Source organism: Hyposmocoma kahamanoa, unplaced genomic scaffold (genome assembly GCF_003589595.1).
Source record: "Hyposmocoma kahamanoa isolate Upper Pololo Valley unplaced genomic scaffold, ASM358959v1 224, whole genome shotgun sequence".
Taxonomy (NCBI): Eukaryota; Metazoa; Arthropoda; class Insecta; order Lepidoptera; family Cosmopterigidae; genus Hyposmocoma; species Hyposmocoma kahamanoa.
The window spans coordinates 12,096,145-12,117,968 of record NW_020653743.1 but is presented as its reverse complement, the minus strand read 5'-3'; the positions used below and the strand labels follow the sequence as shown (position 1 = coordinate 12,117,968).

Here is a 21,824-nt window from a genome sequence, read left to right as displayed (position 1 = left end):
GCGCTGAAGGAATATGAAGGAAAAAAACTTTATATTGTCGATATAAACTTCTCCAAGAAATCTCTGGATTCTTTAGTTAATGAATAGAACTTACTTCAGAAAATAGTGGAAGTTCTTTTTTTCTATTATAATAATATACTATTGTCGCTGGCAAATACGGACTATATTTAAATCGCACCCAATAAGGTTACATCTGAAAAAAAAGGACAACTTTTCAAAAGATATGTTCAAAGATTCTACGAACGCAAATAGTCGACAACTTTTTGTGCTTTTTAGAACAGTTATCAAAGTTCACACAATACACATAATTTGTTTAATGTTCTTATTATATTTCTTACTTTCATGTAATAAAAGCACTTTTCACTTGTGATCACATATGGCCTTATTACAAGCAATGGTGCGATTTGGGAGCCATAGGGTACTAAAAAAATTGTTCCAATTTAATTGTAGTGACTTTTTGAACGGGATAATATTATTTTTGATCCCCGAATAAATAAATGATCTATGGCAAATGTGCACTTTTTTAAATAAACGATTTATTCATGTTTGATACATATATAATATTAGTTGATCTACGGAATAATTATAAATGAACTGCATTCAAGGTAAGACAAATATTAAATTAATATAAATTGCTCTTTTATTTTAACGATTGATGATATTTATAACCAGTATATCTTTTGATATTGATCCCATAATAAATCTTGGTTGCTTGGTTGCACCCTCCATTCAGTAGGTTAGGTTAGGTTAGTATACGAAAAAGCAGCACGAGTCGAGCGAGCGAATCGAGCATGTCACGGCAGCGGCCGGTGAGTGCCAATTTGCTTGCGTGTCCGAACATGTTTTCATGTCAAATTTTATTATTATTAATATAATGTTAATATACAAATATAATCAACATTTCCTTAATTTTAAAAATAAGTATCTAAATATTATTTTTAATGCTCATTTGTTTTAGTACTTGAGGCCCAACATAAAAGTATTAAACATAATTTATACAATTCAAATTTTTTTTGCGTAGCTGAGAACAGATTAAAATATCTATTGATTTAATTTATCTTATGTCTCAGAAAAAGAGGATCAATCATTAAAAGATGACTGTTTGCTTGCCCGCCCGGGATGCTCACTTATGTTAAATAGTAAACGCTAAATAAATAGAGCTGCGCGGAGGCAACGCGGTCTCGCCACGCGTGAGTCGCGTCGAATTAATGCGCCCAGAGATCCTATAACAAGTCCGTCTCCATGACAAGTCACACTCAGCAGTGCCCAAAGTTATAATATCGCTCCTAGTTTCGCGGGGTGGTTCTAAGACGAGGAGGGTTGGGTGCAAAGAGGGGGGTCTCTACTTCACTCGCTTATATTTACATAATTACATGTAATATCAGTTATTAGCTTTGACGGCTCTTTGGTGTGGATTTTTAACCCGACTTTACTTACGCGCTTTTTTAAGGTTACTTAGCCCGAGTAAGAAATCCTTCTAAATACTTTCGTCATTTTGGTTTGTCTGTCTGTGTTTTTTGTTTATATCGTATGTATGACATAAAGGACGGGACAAACAAGTGGTGCGCATGGCAGTAAGCGACACACCTGTCCATAAACATAAAATGTTATACACTAATTACGATCGCAGATTCTTTAATGCTCTCCCATGAAAATTTGCCAATTTGCAGATGTGGCCTTATTACAGCAAAGGCGCGTTTACAAATCGATATCCCCAAAGAACACTACGCGAACTTAATTTTTGGACCTGTTCTATTTTTTGGTTCTTTATTTTTTTCACAAAATTAGATTTTTTTTGTTTTATTAGAATTTAGTTTTTGTTTCTTTGTGTTTATTTTTTCACAAAATTCGTTTCTTTTTTGTATTTTTTTTCATTTAGTGTTTTATTTCTGTTTTGTTTTTTACATATGGCATTACATATTTTATTTAAATATGGCTGTTTACAAAAATAACAGAAAATAACCAAAAAAAAGTAAGCCTAGAGTTCATTGGATGTATCGAAATGATAGGAATTCCGAGTTAAGACACTTTAAAGTAATTAAAAATTACCCTATCACTGTCCGTGTAATAAAATTTACCAACATCGTTAATCGATCTCATAGGGAATCTGCAAGGAATGCCTTGTCAGTAATTACCCTCGCAATTTAGATCGTGTAGCCTTAATGTGGTCAACCATGCTGATGACAGCACAGTTGTAGATAGGTACTTGACCAATGCAAGGGTCAGTGGAGAGGAAGTCCAGTCTCGTCGAGAGTCCATGGTTAGCCGTTTAGATTTGACTTTAAAGGCAGTCTCCGATTGGGGCAGTGCCAATCTTGTCAAATTTAACGCTACCAAAATACAGGCGTGTCTTTTCTCCACAAAACGGAGTCCCTTTGAGCTGACTCTTACTTTTCGTGATATATACATAACAATAGCCGACTGTCTCCAGCTACTTTGAATGAACCTGTCGTCCAATTTGAACTTCGGCAGATAAATTGAATCCATGGCCAAAAATGCAGCAAGCTTGGGATCCTTTCCAGGGTGAGGCGTCACTTTACACCGGGACAGTTGCATTAGCTGTACCAAGCTGTTGATGATGGTGTCTTTCCTGACCTCATGAAGCAAAGTAAAGTTATTCCACTTTTCAAATCTGGTAGTATTTCTGACCCCACCAATTTCAGACCTATATCAATACTACCAACTCTCAGTAAAATATTTGAAAAAATTATTCTAAATCAGATGTGTGCACATTTTTATAGTAATAACTTAATGTCTCCTTTCCAAAGCTTTTGATTGTGTGCACCATGATACACTGGTCAAGAAACTTCGCCATTATGGTGTGGCGGGACGTGATCTCGACCTTCTTAAATCGTATTTGCGTGGTAGGGTACAGAGGGTCGATGTTAACGGTACGAGATCGTCAGGATCTGCAATTAGCATGGGTGTCCCTCAAGGTTCAATTCTAGGCCCATTTTTATTTTTAGTTTATATTAATGACTTACCTAGCCTTATGGAGAGTATAAAACATGAGATAGTATTGTTTGCTGATGATACTTCCTTATTATTTAAAGTTAAAAGGCACCAATGTTCCTATGACGATGTGAACAATGCTATATCTAAAGTAATTGATTGGTTTGCTGTTAATAACCTACTTCTTAATGAGAAAAAAACAAATTGTGTGAAATTTACATTACCCAATGTTAGAGAGACGGTTACAAACATTGTAGTTAGAAATGAAAAATTGAATCTTGTGGATACAGTTGTATTTCTGGGTATAACGTTAGATGCTAAATTGCAATGGGGTCCCCATATAAGTAAGTTATCAAAACGGCTCGGCTCTGCAGTGTACGCGATTAAAAAAATAAGGAAACTTTCAGACGTCGAAACCGCTAGATTGGTTTACTTCAGTTACTTTCACAGTCTAATGACATACGGCATTTTGCTTTGGGGTAATGCCGCTGATATCAATAGAATCTTTGTCCTGCAGAAACGTGCAGTTAGGGCAATTTACAATCTGGGCCCCAAAGTATCTTTGAGAGATAAGTTTAAGGAAATTAACATTCTTACACTAGCCTCACAGTACATTTATGAAAATGTAATTTATGTTAAAAGGAATAGTAATTTATTTATGAAAAATAGTAACAGACATAACATTAATACGAGGAATAGAAATAAACTAGCTTTTCTTGATAGTCGTCTTCACAAAGTCAAAAAATCATTTAAGGGGCAATGTATACGCTTCTATAACAAGATTCCGGTTGATATACAAAATTTGCCTTTCACGAGGTTTAAAACTATAGTGAAACAAAAACTTTATACTAAAGGTTATTATACAACTTCTGCGTACTTGGATGACAAAAATCCGTGGTAGTAACCCGTTTAGCTCATGGAGGTAGTCTCGATCTCTGATGTTTCAAATAAAAATAAAAAAATATTGTAAATGCTATTTACAAAGAGCAACCCCTAGAGTTTCTTGCTCATTCTTCTCAGGGGAATCTGCCTTACGAATGAGCGGTAGAGTTTAACCATTGTGACGATTTCAAGTGTAATAATGCTTACCTATGAAATAAAGATTATTTTGAGTTTGAGTTTGAGTTTAAGCACAAGTCCGATCGTGCATGGAGTACTGCTGCCACCTTTGGGATGGCTCTGCTACATATCAACTGGCCACTTTGGATTCAATTGACAACCGTGACAAGAGGCTTATAGGTGGCTCGAAATTAGTGGAGGCGAAGCTGCAGAGCCTTGAACACCACCGTAAAGTTGCCTGCTTATCAGTATTTTACAGGATATGTCACGGAGAGTGTGCGATGGAATTACACGGTTTAATTCCGCCTTCCCCTTTCCATCACCGGGGGACTAGGCGTAGGCTTGGGTTCCACCCCTATGTTGTGGATATTCCAAAGATTCGCACGAAGCGTTACGCTTCCATGTGGCGAACGACTATGGGGTGGAAATCCCTGCCTGCAGACTTGTTCCATGAACGTTATAACTTGGGTCTTTTCAAGGCGAGAATGAATAGGCATTATTTAGGTGTGCATGCTCCATCGTCGACCTCATCATCACTTTCCATCAGGTGAAATGGAGGTCAAATACGCACTTGTATTTTATAAAAAAAAAACCAAAACTTTTCTATACCGTTTTTCAATAACGACTACTTTGAACGTTATTTGCTTACCTTACATAAAGTAGTCACAAATTACATCCTAGGTATAATAAAATCATATGTGATTATACGTCAAAAATGCTTTTATGACATGAAACTCATAACATTGAACGTTATAACGTAAATAGCATTTTTGCTACGTGACGTTTAATCCAATGTCCGGTATCGGCACCGCTGGCTTTTTGAATACAAAATTAAGATTGTATGGCCCACAACCTCAAATGGCGTTGGTTGATACCGCATAACAGTGAAAGTGTTGAATCAATTTGAACAAAATCCACAGTACAATCGAGAACATACACTGATTACTATACGGTGTGAAAAACAATATTCGTAAAAATGTTCACGATTGAAAAAAAAACACAAACTTACCTCGAAATTTTACAAGAAAACCGGTGTATTGCATAGGTACCTTACATATAGCAATGATTTTTTTTTTATATCAACTGAACTGAACAGAACACGTGAAGTATTGTTATATATTTTTGAAATGGTTATAATTTCGTCTGTAAAAAAATTAATTCTAAAATAAAGCCAGTCTACCTTCCGCTCGACACAAGTACGGGAAAAATTTGAATCCAAGCTGAAGTATTATGGACTAGTTTGCTATACCCAAGAAATAAATTTCATAGAGCTGTAAATGGTACAATTTTTTATTAAGTCCTTTATTTATACATATAACACTGTTAATACTATTAGTGTATTAACTCTAAAAGTTAATTGTTTCAGAATCTATGCAAAACCAATTACTCACTTTCCTTAAAATGTCATACAATTTATGTATAGGATAAAGTTTACTACATACATCTAAACAATTTCCCACTTGCCAAATAAATGTATTTAAAAATAAAAGATCTCAGTACAGAATACTAAAAAACCAACCTTAAAAGTTATTCATCCCCTAGTTTGCCACCCTTAAAGGTGGAATATTTTCTTCAAATTTAAATGGGACCACTACTGAGGTACCCTCTTTAAAGAAAATCAATCAAAAAAGAAAATCATCAAAACCGGTTCATAAATGCCATTATCGCTGAACATACATACAAAAGAAAGATAACGGCATTAACGGCAATAAGAATAATAATAATAATAAAATTAAATTTATTTGCCATAATAATAATACAACATGCATGTACAGTAAGTAAGTATCAAAGAATTAGTAGATACGACCGCTGGTACTTAAAAAAGGAAGTCCTGTGTTATAAGTACCAGCAAACCTTCCAATGGCGTAGTAAAATTTACAATTTATTACGTTATTTTATTTATACATTATGCGTGCGTGCGTGCGTGGTGCGTGCGTGCATGCGTGCGTGCTTGCGTGCGTGCGTGCGTGCGTGCGTGCTTGCGTGCGTGCGTGCGTGCATGCGTGTGTGTGTGTGCGTATTTCATGTGAAAAATACTTCAATGAGCTGCATGAAGAAGATTTTCTGTTTCTTCATATGACAGTTTTATTGAAGCCATTTGGTTATCATATTCTTACACTTATATTCATTTTTTAGATGAAACGCTAAAATATTATTACTTTTGTCGTATAAGAATCGTCCCAAAAAGTAAAAGACTTTTAGGCTGAAAGAAGTTTTGCAAATAACTCTTCGGGAAATGACATTCATACGTCTACCGTATTGCAATGAAGAAAAGTATATACTCGGAGGGGCAGTGTGTTGTCGTAGTATGGTTTGGAGAACAAAGAGCTGGCGTACTGTGAGCACCTCACAATATTCATATAAAGCTCTTGATGGAAAACGAAAAGGTTTGAACGTACATACCTTTAAAAATACAGTCGACTGTATGTTCTTTTTTTTTTCAATTCGAATTGGGAACCTCCTTCTTTTTTGAAGTATTTAAGTACGGTTTCAAGTATGTGTATGTGGACTGCGACTCATATCAATATTGTTCGTTGATGCTAGTAGTGTTAAAAATCATCATCATGCCGTTTTCAACCGACTTCAAAAAATGGAGGAGGTTGTTAATTCTACTGTATGGCTTTTTTTGTATGTCTGTTACGCAGAATCTCCGGCCGGCATTAGCGAACCTATTTTGATGATCTTTTTTTGTTGGAAAGAGGGTACCTCCATAGTGGTCCCATTTAGTTTTGAAGAAAATCATCCACTTCTAAGAGTGGCTGTTGTTCATGCATGAAGAGTGATTTTTAAAAATAGCGCCTAAGTGGTATTATAAGGAGCAATTATTTTAATGGTTGATTTTGCTATTCTCCAATTCAAGGCGTTTATCTTTCTCAATATTATGTACTATAGGCAGTGAGAAGCGATTTTATTACTTTTTGTATAAAATAAATTCCCTTCAAAACCGAAATACAGTAATGCTGACATTACTGCTTGGCGGCGGAAATAGGTAAAGTGGCAGTACTATCCTGGACGAACTCTTTCACAAGGAGCTCTACTGCTACTAAAGTTTCCTGTATCAAGTCCCGTATAGTGGCAAACCGATAACCAATTTCAATAAAACTTGGCAAATAGATGTAACTCCACAAACTTTTGAGGTCGGCTTTAGTACTCTGTACTGGGATTATGTTATCCAATCTTGGGTATAGGCCTCTTGCCTCTTCTTCCACTCTTGGTGATCTTGTACCCGACTCATCCAGTCCCGACCTCCGTGTCATCGGATGTCGTCCATCCAGCGCTGCGACGATCTACCGCGCTCTCTGATGTTAGCTCTGGGTTAAAAAAACATTGTTTGTACTGGTAAAACTACAGGCACCTATAATCTTCGATTTACAATAAAAATTATTATGTTTAAAATTACGTAACGGATTTTTTATATCGGGATCGCGGCCAAGCCGAGCTTGGACTGGCTCTGAAGACGTTCTAACGCTGTCTGCCAGGCGGGCAGGGCGCCGGGGCCGGTTACCCCGCCTCCCTCCACTCTGTGTCCGTCATCTTTCGAAAATGCAACGTAAATTGCCATACATTTAACCAACTTTGTCTATGGTGACTCGTGGTTTTAATGTTTTGTAACCAATCATTATTTAAAAATATGATATATTTGTTGAAGAAATATTTGTATTCAATGTTTAATACTGTTAAATTTAAAAAACGATTTATTCAAATATAATTGAACAACGTTGTAACGTTCCGTTACAATGGGACTTTCAACTTAAGTCTCTGGGTAATGGGCGCAGAATGGCATTGCCCCTCAGATCTTTGTGATTTAAAGCTTTGAATAGCACTGCAACGTCGTGTCGCTTACCACCAGCTGCACCACTTGTTTATCCCGTGACTTGGTATCATACGATATAGACATCACGTCAATTGAGAACTTCCTCCTGTTTTCAAGTCGGTTACTTCTTCTTCTTCTTTTAAATGTTATGGCCCCATCAAAGTAATCGATGATTTCGCCAATGTCAAGTTGAGGAACACAAATCGTTTAAATTGGTTAAAAAATCATATTCTCTGTGCAGCCAGAAAACTCTGCACCATAAAGAACGTTTTCGTTTTTGCTTCTTTTTTTATTTATAATAAGGTGTCAATAATGACATTTGTTGTATACATTTTCAATTTATTCTGACACTGGCGATGATCGCCATAATTTTTATATTGTATTTTTAGACTAACACTGGCCCAAGCATAGTTGGCCGCCATAAAGGAAATAATAATAATCTACATAAAATATTTATTTTAGAATATCCACATAAATAGATATAAATCGTAATAAACGCATCAACAACTGAATCACAAAATGAAAAAACGCGAGACAACTCGTCAAAATGTAAATGACGCGAGAGAAATTATGCCAAGAAGACCAATGGAATTTAAATCCTGTATAGAATTGAAAGGGGAAGATTCAAACCGAACGCCTTTTCAACTACAAGTATCACCGCTTGATTTTGCAAAATACATCCCGTTTCTCGCTAAACAGCTGATGTTACCTTACAAGGTTTTTGTAAAGGAGACAGAAACAGGTAAGTGTAACCAAGGACCAATAACACGAGAGGACTGCTAATGTACATTCTAAACGCGTGCGCCGATTGTAAAATTATCGGCGGCGGCGTCTGATGGTTTTTCGACTGGCGACGGCAGTGTGATCGACGTGGCGTATATTTTTCGGGTGCGAATGCCGATAGTGCGAAGACGTTTACGCAAAAAGCTTAAATGCGCGATAGTTGATTTGCTCGAATGGTCAGTTGCGCGAAAGTTTGAATGCGCCATAGTTCATTTGCGCGAAAGACGATAGTACGAAGACAGATTTGACGGTTGCAAGTTGTTGCAATTCTTTGCAATGCAAAGCTTTCATAATAAAGTACACGTTTGCTTTTGTAAAAGTTTATCAGGGAATACTTGCAACAATTAACTTGCCTTCCAGCTTTCGCAAATCTGTTTTCGCACTATCGTCATTCGCGCAATCAGCATTCGCACTCACGTAGTAGATCCATATTTTTCAGGTGTTTAAAAAAATGCTTAAACATTGTATAAATCAACCTTTATCATTTGGCGCGGACCAAGCAAAGATGCCACAGTCAATTAATATATGTGTTATTGGATATCTGTGATCAAGACCATCTTACATTCTACCAAGTTCTTAAAGTTGTTATTATAATCAATCATTTTGTGATGTTCAGTCTTCTTTAGTATGTCATCAATTTCGTTTCTTAAAACCAATGATTAATTTATTATGCAATTTGAATCTAAACTCAGTATTTCCACGGCGTGGTGCGGATTTGTACCAAAACTTTTATCAAAATCTTTTAGCAGTTTATATTATGTAAATGGCCGTGGATAGCAATTAATTCCGCTTTAATATCAAATACATGGTTACTATCAGTAGTCCGAAACGACATTTTCCAGAAATAACGTTAGCTCTAATTTTCATAACCTCGAAAGTAATTTTGAGAGAAAAATGTTTTTTCTTTGAAACCCTTTTTTTTGTCGAGCATCGAGCGGTTATACGGGACTCCCGGGCGGTAGTCCCGTATACCCACTAAAACCCAGCAGTTAACTCCACCGCCATAGAGAGACGCCCCAAGATTCGCTTCGATTCCTGTAGTATGCGACAGGGACGTCTCGGCGGATGGCCCGCATGGAGCGGGCCCAGTCGTTTGGAGAATGCCCCGGGCACCTTAGTCTTGGTGGAAGGGGTCCTCCGACCCCAATCTAAAGCGGGGGAAGAAGGCGGGCGTACTGCCTCCTTCGTCGCCCCAGCGTCTTCGAAGCGGATCAGAGAGGGGATCGCTCTCTGAAGCGCTCCGCAGCCTCCTTCTGCTCTCGCAAAAGGAGACCATAGCCTCCCAGTATCTATCTATCGTGGGCGCAATACTCGGCAGCGAGAGATCTCCTCCCACTTTGGCAGTCAGGAAGTGCCGCTGAGGGCCCCAAACCGCACATACCACCAGGGTGTGCTGCGCCTTGTCCGTGGCCTTACACCACTTTTGCGTTGAAAGCCTCAATTATTGTAGCAGTAGAGGTCCTTGCGAAAGAGCTCGTCCAAGAAATAAGCCCACTATACCTGTTACTGCCAAGCAGAAAAGTGACTGTTAGTCTCAACTCACACTGGCGCAGAGTCGATGCTTTGCGTCGCGTGCTGTTTTTCAACTACACCGCCTCAAGGCGCCCAAGAGACGCACGACGACCCACGTCGACGCGCGAAGCCCCTCGAATGCTACCAAGCGTCGACGCGCATCGACCCTCGATTCCATATTTGCAAAACACAAATTTGTACCTTAATAATGGGAAAATAGAAATGAATATGCAATAGGCGAAAAACATGACGCGTCGCGACGTTCCGACTCTGCGCCAGTGTGAGTTAAGCCTTACTGACCGAATTTTTGAGATTTATTGTAAAATGGTTACTTTTATCAACGCTTAAAAGACAAAACCAGAATCTAGCACTTTTGTGAAGTTTGTTAGCATAGTCATTAAACCTTACACATAGTTAGGCGATCGTACATTATTGCCATTCCCCATTATTGAAAGGGCAAGTCTCGCTATAATACTTAATCGATCTTTGCAAACTTTACACATAGGCTTTGTGCAAAATGACACTGCCCGGGCAGTACGAACTTTGCACATCCTGTGAACTTTACCCGTAACAATAACATTGTTGAGAAAGCACTCTCTTCCATACTCAAGCTAGTCCATATCTCAGGAGGTCCAGGCTTGCTCTCCTTCGGCGATATTTTATGAACAAATTTTAAATTCTTCAGTGTATATATGACTCTTGTCGAGGTTAATAAAAGCCTTGGTAACCTAATGGTTTGACCTACTGCCTGTCAAGCATAGGGTCGTGGGTTCGAATCCGGCCTCGCACCTCTTAGTTTCTCGAAATTTATGTGCGAAATTAAATTTTAAACTTACCATGACCTTTTCGGTGAACGACAACATTGTGATGAACGTGTGAAATTTCCAATCTGCATTTGGCCAGAATAGCGGACTGTGGTCTAAACTTTTACCTGTGAGGAGACTCTTGTCAAGCAGTGGGACGTATGAACGTGTCGTTGATGCTGATGGATGAGGTTCAATTAAGTAATTAACACTTGCTTTAATTACAAGTAACTGAAAATCACTGCTCATGTTTGTTTAACGGTGGCAACCGTTAGTTGCGCAATGCACAACGGGAAGTGAGCGTGCCTACAGCTTCGGTACCTATCTGGAAAATGAATTAATGAATGAATGAAATGGTGCTTTATTTTCTCTTCACAAAAAGAGTAGATGTCTTAAGGTTAAAACAAAAAGATTGATCAAACTGTTTTTTTAGAGACTGATTACCAGTCTAAGGAAACTAGGGAGAGAGTGCTATACGTGCACCAGAGGCAGCCCACCGAAGGCCCTAGCCTTTTGAGAACCGAATGAAGTCTGTGCAAATGTACTGATCTGGGGTCAGGACCTGACTGTGAAAACCCCTGTGCGAGCTTGCTTACACAGGTTATAGTGTCCTTCCCCTATAACCAAGAAGTTGATTAGGAGGGCCACTATAAACAAAATTTATATAGAAAGATACTGACTGCTCATGTTTAAAATATTTGCAGTTTCCATCGATGGCCCAGCGGTTTACACGATGGGCACTGGATGAGGAGGTCCCGTGTTCGATTCCCGGTAGGACCAATTTGGGAAACGAACTTTTTTAAATTGGTTCTGGTCTGGGTGTCCTGGGAAGCGTCCCAGAGTACAGGGTATCATAGGAATCCCCTAGTTTTAATGCAGGCAATTGATGTAATTGTCTGGCACATTATTATTAATTGTCAACAAAATTGAAATCATATGAATCATATGCATTTTTTTACTTACCAACTAAATGAAAATCACTGCAGGTGTTTGAATCATCTTACACTATTGTCATTAGCTCATCATCACTAACTTTGACGATGGTGAAAGAAACCACACAACACTAGTTTGACGAGGAAACCTCGAAACTATTCGAAGTCTTGTGAAATTCCCAATCCTCACCCTATCCTCCTAAATACTATAAGAAAAGTGCTAAACGCTCCATTTGGCGTACATTTGGTAAATATCACTTACTGAATGTACTTCAGCGCCTGCGCCTGATATAGGTACTCATTTTTCTGGGTACCTATTCGTGGTCATGTGGAGTATGTAACTGTAAACTTGAATGCGATATTTTTATTATGTACATTGGGCATTTACGTGACCATAAGAATAATGTTGTCATTTCACATAATATTAGGTCCTTCCCTATGAAATTGCCGTTTTTATACATATAAAGCGAATTGAAAAAAAAATTATGAAAAATATGTATTTAATTAAGCCAAGTATTGACCATTATTATAGATGCACTGTTGCCATTTTAAAGGAAGTACATGGAAGCCTCTGCTATAGAAATCCTGGGGATAGAAATCAGTGAGCTGTCAGCTCATCAGATTTGAAATTTTTTCCCTGTAAAAAGTTATCCAAAGTCCGAAAGAAAAATAAAATCAATTAGAGCATGGTCTGGTGAGTATGGTGGGTGATGGAGTGTCCAGTCTTAACTCCTGTAGTCTTCAGAAGGTCCGATGTATGGACGGAGGAGTGGACTAGAGCAATTGACAAGTCTCGGTTGTTTGACAGCGAGCTGGTCTATCATCAAAAGCAACTTCTTTAGACTCAATTTGCGTTTGGGGCATGGTTTGGCTGACGCCCCTTTCGCGAACCAGTACGACTGACGTTTGCTATTATCATTCTAGTTCTACTTTTCATCACAAGTGACAATCCACTTCAGAATCCCCACGTTTCAGTGCCTATTCAACAAGCTAAGTAAGCTATGACGCGATTTTGTTGTTGTTGTTCAGTGAGGTCATACGGCACCCACTTTCTTACCTTTTTTATCTTTGCAATTAGACGCAAATGAATCTATATCATTGTATCACGTACGTTGAAGGCTGCTGCTAAGTATGACGTGGGCTTAAGGTGAATCTGCTTCCACTATATAAAATAATAAAAAGTGTTTATTTACGTTTTCTTAAACCTAGTTTACAGCAAGTTTGCAGGGGAACTCCTTTTAAGCAAACTAATTGCTTGTGCTAGGAGACCCCGCTCTTCCTAGTTAGGGTACTATGTGACCAGGTAAGTTAGGTAAGCTTAAGTAACTTAGCTAATCTAGATTAATTAAAATAAAATAAAAATTTAAGACATAAAATAAAATAAAATTTTAAATTGTGTGTGTATAATGTGTGTGTGTGTGTGTGTGTGTGTGTGTGTGTGTGTGGGCGCGTGTGTGGTGTTAACAATCTATTGTACGATGTCCATAATGGATTCAGTCTCGTTATAATTTAGGGTCTGTAGCCAGTCATACACAACTTTTTTGCAATCGTGGGTCTTTAAAGGATAAATTAAGAGATTTTTAATAATTTTAGTGTACAGGTAAGATGCACGTCTATTAAATTGTCTACCTGCAAAAGTTGTTTTAACATTATCGTAGGGAATCATAAAATTGCTTCTTCTTTTTTTCATTACGCAAGGGTCATAACTTAGACTTCTGTGGAATTTCAAAATTACTAGTAGTATATATAATTTTCTCACTGTCAGGACTGTAGAAAATGTATAGAGGTCGTCAGTGGGATATCTAAACGGTTTGAAATACATTACTTTTAGTAGTGATCTCTGAGCTCTTTCTAAATGTATAAATTTTGATTTAACAGCTCCACCCCAGATTGGAATGCAGTATGTTAGTACTGATTGAGCTAAGGCAATGTAAATTTTTGTTATTAGGTCTTTATTTGCAGAGTGACGTAGTGTTTTAAAAATCCATATCGACTTCCTAATTCTGCTAGACACTAAGTCTAGATGAAGGTACCATGACAAATTTTGGTCTAGAACTACTCCAAGGTACTTAGTTTTATCAACCTTTGTAATAATGGCTTTCATAACTATGGCTTTCAGTTCATGGTTATCGACTTACGTCTACGGTGGACTATGGGGTTCATTGTTGAGATTAAAATTTATGAAACGAATCTTCTTCTCTATTCTTGCGCCACCTGGTCCATACATGTCGTTGATATTGCGTACCGTCTGTGCTGCATTGGTGACATGACAGAACTCGTATTCCAAATTACACGCAATTTCGGTTTTTCCATGGTCACAGAAACAGATAAGTAATAATCAGTACAGAGTACTAAAAAAACCGACCACAAAAATACATGGAATTATGTCTATTTGCTAAGTTTTATTGAAATATCCCCTAGTTCGCCACTATACAGGACTTGACACTGGAGATAATAATAAAAATCGGTTCTCACTACTCAAAGTATATTGAGAGAAAAACGCCTTGAATTGGAGAAAACGCCTTGAAAGTTAGGCTCTGTTCAGAAAAATGAATCTTCATGCGTGAACAGCCACCCTTCGAGGTGGATGATTGTCTTCAAAATGAAATGGGATCACTATGGAAGTACTCCCTTTCCATCAAAAAAAGAATCATGAAAATCGATTCACAAATACCGGTGTTATCGCGTAACATACATACAAAAAAAAAACATACACACGAATTGAGAACCTCCTCCGTTTTTGAAGTCGGTTTAAAAATAAAATCGAACGGCAGAAAAACAAATGAATAATGATTTTTTTAAAGAAATATAGTTATATAGGAATGAAACTATTTTTCCGGATTTAAATCGCGTATATTTGTTTTTTCAAACAAACCGACGTTTCGGGCCCTTTACAGGTCCCATGGTCACGGTTGACTGTTTGAAAAAACAAATATACGCGATTTAAATCCGGAAAAATAGTTTCATTCCTATGTATAACAATCGCGAAAACCTAAGAACTCAATATAGTTATATCTAAAATTTGAATTTGAAGCTCTATGTAAAAAACTTTACTTCTTCTTCAACTTCCCAGTATTTGCAATCGGCAATTTCATAAGTAAGGACCTAATACGTACATTTTGAGAACAATCAAAAGGAACTTAATAATAATAATGTAGTTTTAGTAACAGTTCATCCAGGGAAGCACTACCACCTTGTATATTTCTGCCGCCAAGCAGTACTGTGAGCATTAATCCTTTTCGGTTTTGAAAGGTAAGGGTACTGTTGAAATTACAGGCACTTATCAACTTACGTCTCAGGGTGAAGAGCACTGTAACAGTGCCACTCAGATCTTCATAACGTAAGCTTTTAAATGCTTAAAGAAAGCTGAAAGAAATATTTTAAAGCTCGGAGCGATAGTGCACCTGTTACGGACAGGCAAGTCACTTACCGCCAGGCATACAACTTGTTCCTGCCATCGCTTGATATCATGAAAATAAATTTGCCAGACCTATAACCTGGTCTCAAACATATGAGTTCAATGTACTATGACTATCAGAGCAACGGGATTCACTCCCATACACTATTCGGAACACCCAGACTAGAACCAATTTAGAAATCGTTTCCTAAATGGGTCCTATTGGAAATCAAACTCTGGAGCTCATCAACGGTATTTTGTTTAAATGTGATTGTACATGATGTTATAATTACTTACGTTGACCTGTATTTTTTTTTCAATTTCGAAAACAGTTGCAATTCTTATTTTTATTTACAGAAACTTTTTTAAAATCTAAACTGCATAAGAGTAAATCGGCCATTCATAAAACTTCGCCAAAACTACTTGCACCTACTATGAGTATGTCTGTTAGCACCAGTATACAAGAAATCACTGCGCCCGAAAACTTTTGTCTTGAAGCCAGATATTGCTCACACCAACTCAACCAGATCCATTATTATGGAAGGAAGCCATTACCAAGACAGGTTTTCAAAATGATCGCCTCCATCATCCAATTTTATCCCACTTTAACAAACATCACTATTGCCAATGGATTGGATGTGTATGGTATTTACGAAATCTCTAAAATCCTAGTCATGTCTCAAATCACCGAAGTTTGTTTCGAGCGTTTAAATATCAAAAATGCTCACTACCAATTACTGCTAACAGAAGCGAGCAACTTAAACTACCTATCGTTATCAAAATGTTCAATAAATGATGAGATTATTGAAAATATAATGTTACAACTAAAACACTCTTTGCCAGCGAGTAAGACGTTGCTAGCTTTAAATCTTTCTTGTAACTTCATTACTGACAATGGTGCCCAGTTTATTGGCGAAGCCTTACGATCCAACAGATGTCTACAATATCTGAACTTGGCAAGTAATATGATAACAGATGACGGAGCAGCATTTATATTTTCGAGTCTGTTGAAGTTTCCTTTGACGGGCAAGGAAATAGATTTAAGAGACAAAACATTCATTCAGTATTCCATACAAAAAGTGAAATTAATGACGCTTTTCATCGACCAATCGATCTCTCAACCAAAAAAGGCTGAATTGAAAATAGAAAAGAAAGCAGGTAAGAAATCTAATAATACAAAAACCATTGTGGATGATACTGTCGGTCTACCGGAGCATCAGAAAGCTAGAGCATTTGCTGAAAGCATCCTTGGTCATTTCCTGCATCCATATGATAAAACTAACATTGTTCGAGAGTGCGGAATAGAATATTGTACGGGCAACAATACCCTTTGTTATTTGAACATGGCCTACAATGATCTCACGATAGTTGCTATTCGCAAATTGCTTCATATCCTGACTTATCAAAAGATACCTGAAAGATCGCCAAGAGGACTGACGCAAGTTATTATCGAAGGCAACCCTTTGCCGGCTAATTGTAGTGAGCTGCGTGATTTGAACTACTTTCTAGACTCTTTTCTCAACCTCAGCCAAAAGGGTCGCATCATCAGAAAGTCGAGAACTGCCAAAACCCTCAGCCAAATACATAAAACTTAGTAACCCCATTTTTTAAATTTTGCTTAGATATTTAGATAGTGTCTAGTTTATTAGTTTAGATTTAGCTGAGTATTTAGAAAAGGATTTAGGATTTTTTTTAATGTCATGGTTTAAAATAATTTGAATTAATATTAGATTAAATATTTGTAAGTTTTCTCCTTATTACCTGTCGTATGCCCTTTGAGTGCATTTATTGATAGTTGGTTCTATTTTATTAAAGTGAATTATGAAATACTGTTTTCAGTTATTTTAGATACATAAATAAGTAGAACATTCATTCGGGTTCAAGAAAAAACAATACTATAAAATAGTAGGTACCCATTTTTTTCCTGAAAAGTGAATAAACAGAGGTAAGCCTCTGAATAAGTTCAACCAATGTCTTTTGCCTACATTGACTTATGGTGCCGATACATGGACGCTGTATCGGCTCACACAGAAGACTGCAGAATGAGAGTTGCACACGGAGCACTGGAACGTGTCATTATGAGTCATGCTCGGTATCTAACTTAAATCGCCATTCCATGGCACCCGCGACACAGGTTTTCCCTAATGCGGAGCTATGTTGAGTGTGTCCGTTATTATTATAGAGTTTTGATTTCCGAAATCCGTAGACAAACTCCACTAAGGTCCAGGACATGGAAGATGATGGTGACAGATGGAGTGATGTGACGACAGAAACGTGGAACGTTTTGCAACCCGATGGGCAGACCATAGATTTAGTATATAGGTACCCGCAGGCCGTAGATGGGTGAATTTTTTTTTATTATCTCATACATATATTAATTTAAGTGGCTGTACACGCAAGGTGCCATAGCCAAGGTGAAAGGCAGAAAAATCAATAAATAATACTTGAGCTTCTACATACCTTTTTACAATAAGATTCCGGAACATACACTAAGATTATCATTTCCTAAGTTTAAAAACTACATTAATTTTTTTATGATTGAAATGGCATATTACAAATTAAAGACTACGTGTTAGATAAAGATGTATGGAAAGACGACATTTCTCTAGATTCCAAATAAATTTGAAAGTGTATCCATAGCATCTGTGTTCTGGTTTTGAAAGGTAAGGGTGCTGGTGAAATTACAGGCACATGGGACTTGTCAACTTATGTCTCAGGGTGGCGGGCGCAGTGGCAATGGCCCTCAGACCTTTGCAATTTAAAGCTCTGAGTGGCACTGTAACTGTTATGGATAGGCGTGTAGCTTACCATCAGGCGTGTTCGTGCCATAGATTTAGTATATGGTTCGTCCCGTCATTTGATGTTATAAAAAAAAGTTTATATGAAAGAGCAATCCCTAGAGTTTCTTGCTCGTTCTTCGCAGGGAGGTCAGCGTAGTGAACGAATAGTAGCTTAAATGTGATGTTTTCAAGTGTAAATTTATTTTACCTATGTAATAAATGATTCTTTGACTTTGACTGAATTGAATGTGGAGTTCAAGTTGGATACGGGTGCAGAATGACCTTTCCGATGAGCATTTTCAGCGCGATAAACAAATCGGAAACTTGGTTCTTAGAGACAGTTCAACAATACTGGTGGTACATAAACGGTGAGATATCAAACCTAAAGGCTTCATTGAGGTAAATTGCTTAGTGCGAGGTAAACCACAAAAAGTAAGTTTCACTGTTCTGGAAATGTCAGTACAGCCTGTGTTAGGGTTGGCAGAATGTATTAGGTTGAATTTGATTGGTACAAAAAGTTCATACATTACTTAGTGAAACAATTAAATCAGTGAAATAGTGAAATCAATGAAATACAAGATTTCATTAAACAAAATAAAGATATTTGTACCGGTATAAGATAAATTGGAACAAATTAAAAGTCTTAGAGACTCTGCTGTGCCGATTGCAAAGCCTATCAGACGTGTGCCAGAAAAAATAAAACCAAAACTTAAAGTTGCACTGGATCGCTATGAAAAAGTTGGTTGTATTTAGAAGGTGGTATGACCACAGAAAAATAATTACAATAGAAGTGGTTAGTTAGCATCTCCCGCGTGCCAACAGTGGGCCTCGTTAGACCTACTTGAGCTCAGTTCGCCATTTTGGCTATGTACGGTATGGTTGTGTCAATGTTTTCGCGTAAATTCCTTAAAATCGTAGATAACTACCTTATTGTGCTGTTTTAAAGTGCAAAATTGATAGCCGCACTAAAAATATTACCCATCGTGGTATTTCATCTCATAGACAAGTCTTTATTTTAACACATTTTCAATTTTCTGTTCATCGAAATCAATAACTCCATTTCGTCGTCGTTCAGCATTAACCGCTAGACGGCAGCACATTCATTGAAATTTCAATTTATTCATCAAAACGTCATAATTTGCAATAATTGATGGTATTGAACTTTCTATTTATTTATTTATTTATTTATTAGACGAACACAACAGTCGACATTCAAGAAAGATTTAACAAATAAATTTGCTTAAAACTAGATTTGGACCAGAATGCCAACCAGGAGCGTGTACGTACAGCATGTTTTGAAAGTTTCTGTCAATTAATTATAAATTACAAATTTTGTGTTGGTACAAATAGAGCAAAAGAAAAGACCATAGAGAAAAAGTGTTAAAATAAAATTGCGAGACTTCAACTAGACTGCTTGAGGACACCCGCAACAGACTTTTTAAATATATGACACTTAGATTTAAATATATGTAACTGTATGTTATCCTTAATTAAGTCATTATAGGTGCGGCACATTTTTGTTATGGGATTGTAAAATGACGTGTTATTTTTAAAAACATTTAGGACAAAAGCCCGAGGACACCGAAGGTTACATCTAATGTTAATATTGATACATATAGACAATAAGTTAGCAGAGTCAAGGTGAGAGTGTAAGATTTTATGGAGATATATTAAATCATGCATTGTTCGACGGACACTTAGTGATACCAGATTACATTGGGATAATCTGGTTTCGTAGGCAAACATCTGACGACGACTATGACCCAATCTATAAAAGAGAGATCTAAGAGCCATCCTCTGCACACCCTCAATTCCGTTGGAATGTACAGGGTAGTAAGGTGACCAAATCACTGTACCATACTCCAAAACGCTTCTTACCAATGAGCTATAAAGATGGATAAAGCTATATGGTTTCTTGAAAGCCGCACGGATCACAAAGCCCAGTGTCTGGTAGGCCCTGCCAACCATGCAATGAAAGTGATTTCTGAAACTTAATTTTTCATCAAATAATATACCGAGGTCTCTAACCACTTTCCGGCGTTGCAGGACATGTCTCTCTAGGGTGTACTCATGAATTATTTTATTACGTTTGTTGGTAAATGTTATAACTAAGCACTTATCAACGTTCAGGTACATTTGGTTTGTTTGGGACCATTGAGCGATAGTATCGATGTCATTTTGAAGAATGATACTGTCACTGTAATTAGTGATCGTATTAAAAATTTTTAGATCTGCGTACAAGATACAGGGGCAATGGAGTTTTGCAATCAGGTCGTTAATAAATAAAATGAAAAATAAAGGCCCCAAATGCGATCTATGATATGCCAATAGTTTAAAGTTTACATTATATTAACAATCCAGAATTGGTCATTTCTTTTTCAACTTAAAACCAATCATTTTCAAGATTTTGTAGTGTTTTAAAATAAGAATGTCTGAGTTTTAGTGACATCGGTTCTGATAGTAATAGAAGCTTAAAGTACTTCCATTGTTTTTTTCTTCCGTGGACCATTTTAGGACCATTTGGACCGTTAGGACCATTGTAGGACCAACACAATCGCATAATCGTCTGGTTATTGTAGAATAACCAGATGGTTCTCTTAGCTTATGTTTAGACCCCAAAGACTTAAATAAAAATATAGTACGTGAGAGATAACTAGTGCCCTCTGCTGAGGAGATATATAGTAACTTGGGAGGCAAGGAGGAATTCACGGTGTGGGATTTAAAAGGCGGATTTTTACAGATCTCATTAAAGGATCCAGATAAATGTTGTTCGTTTGGAACTCCATATTTTGGCCATTACAGGCTTATTAGAATGCCATTTGGCATGTCCACTCCTATGAAGTTAAAATAACGATTTTTAAAGCTTATAGTCAATCTTTTTACTCAACCAGCCTATGGGTTAGGTATACGAAACGAACCTTTAACGCCCCGCACGTGCAATATAATAATGCATTTAGAATGCTGATAGGATTGCCAACGTGGTGTAGTGCATCGGGTATGTTGGCGGTGGCTCACACGGACAGCTTCCAGGCCATCATGCGCAAAAAGATTGTCTCGCTGATGAGTCGCGTGAGGCTTAGTACTAACAGCATTCTAAATGCTATAGCGGGAAGATATGATTGTCCTATACTGAAACATTGGATAGTGCAAGTAAAGGGCGTAGCCCAGTTTCAAATATAATTAAGTTGCACTGATTATTACTAACCTTGATGTAAGTTCTTTAAGTAACATACTAGGGATATTTTATGGTCCGACATAAAGACATTATATCATAAGCACAGGAAGTACTGCAAAAGTTTAATCAACAGATATTTGAAGGGTATGGAAGGCGTACCACATTACTGTGTACTATAAGCTATTAAAAACCTAAGATTATAAATAATGTTTACAACGATATGTTAAAAAAGAAGGAAAAGTCCAAGAGTAATTACGATAAGACAGCTGTTAACAGAAATTCGTTTAATAAGGGAGAAAATAGGCCAGTTAAATTTGGAATTCAGGAAAGGTGGTTGATAAGAGTGGTCCACGATTATTTTTAATTAACACAGAGGAAGGAAACATGGTACGTAGAAACCAAAGACATATAATTAAAAGCAAAAATACGTGTACTATTAAACCTTCAAATGTAATGTACACTTATAATGTTCCAGGTGATCAGAGTTCCTGTCATAATGTTAATAACAATAAATTTGTTCAAAATATAACCACTAGGTCAGGTATTGTAAAGCCACCAGTTAGGTATAAAGATTTTATTTTAACTTAACAGTAACTTACGTAAGTAGTAAATGTGTT

At 37.1% G+C, this 21,824-nt stretch overlaps 1 protein-coding gene across 1 annotated transcript; it reads left to right on the top strand.

The window, feature by feature from the left end:
• Positions 1–8,228: 8,228 nt before the first annotated feature.
• Positions 8,229–17,013, top strand: LOC113228217. Its single transcript, XM_026461479.1, has 2 exons — positions 8,229–8,567; positions 15,610–17,013. The coding sequence occupies exons 1-2, from the start codon at positions 8,345–8,347 to the stop codon at positions 16,845–16,847; spliced, it is 1,461 nt and encodes a 486-aa protein (XP_026317264.1). The 5' UTR covers positions 8,229–8,344; the 3' UTR covers positions 16,848–17,013.
• The last annotated feature ends 4,811 nt before the right edge of the window (positions 17,014–21,824 follow it).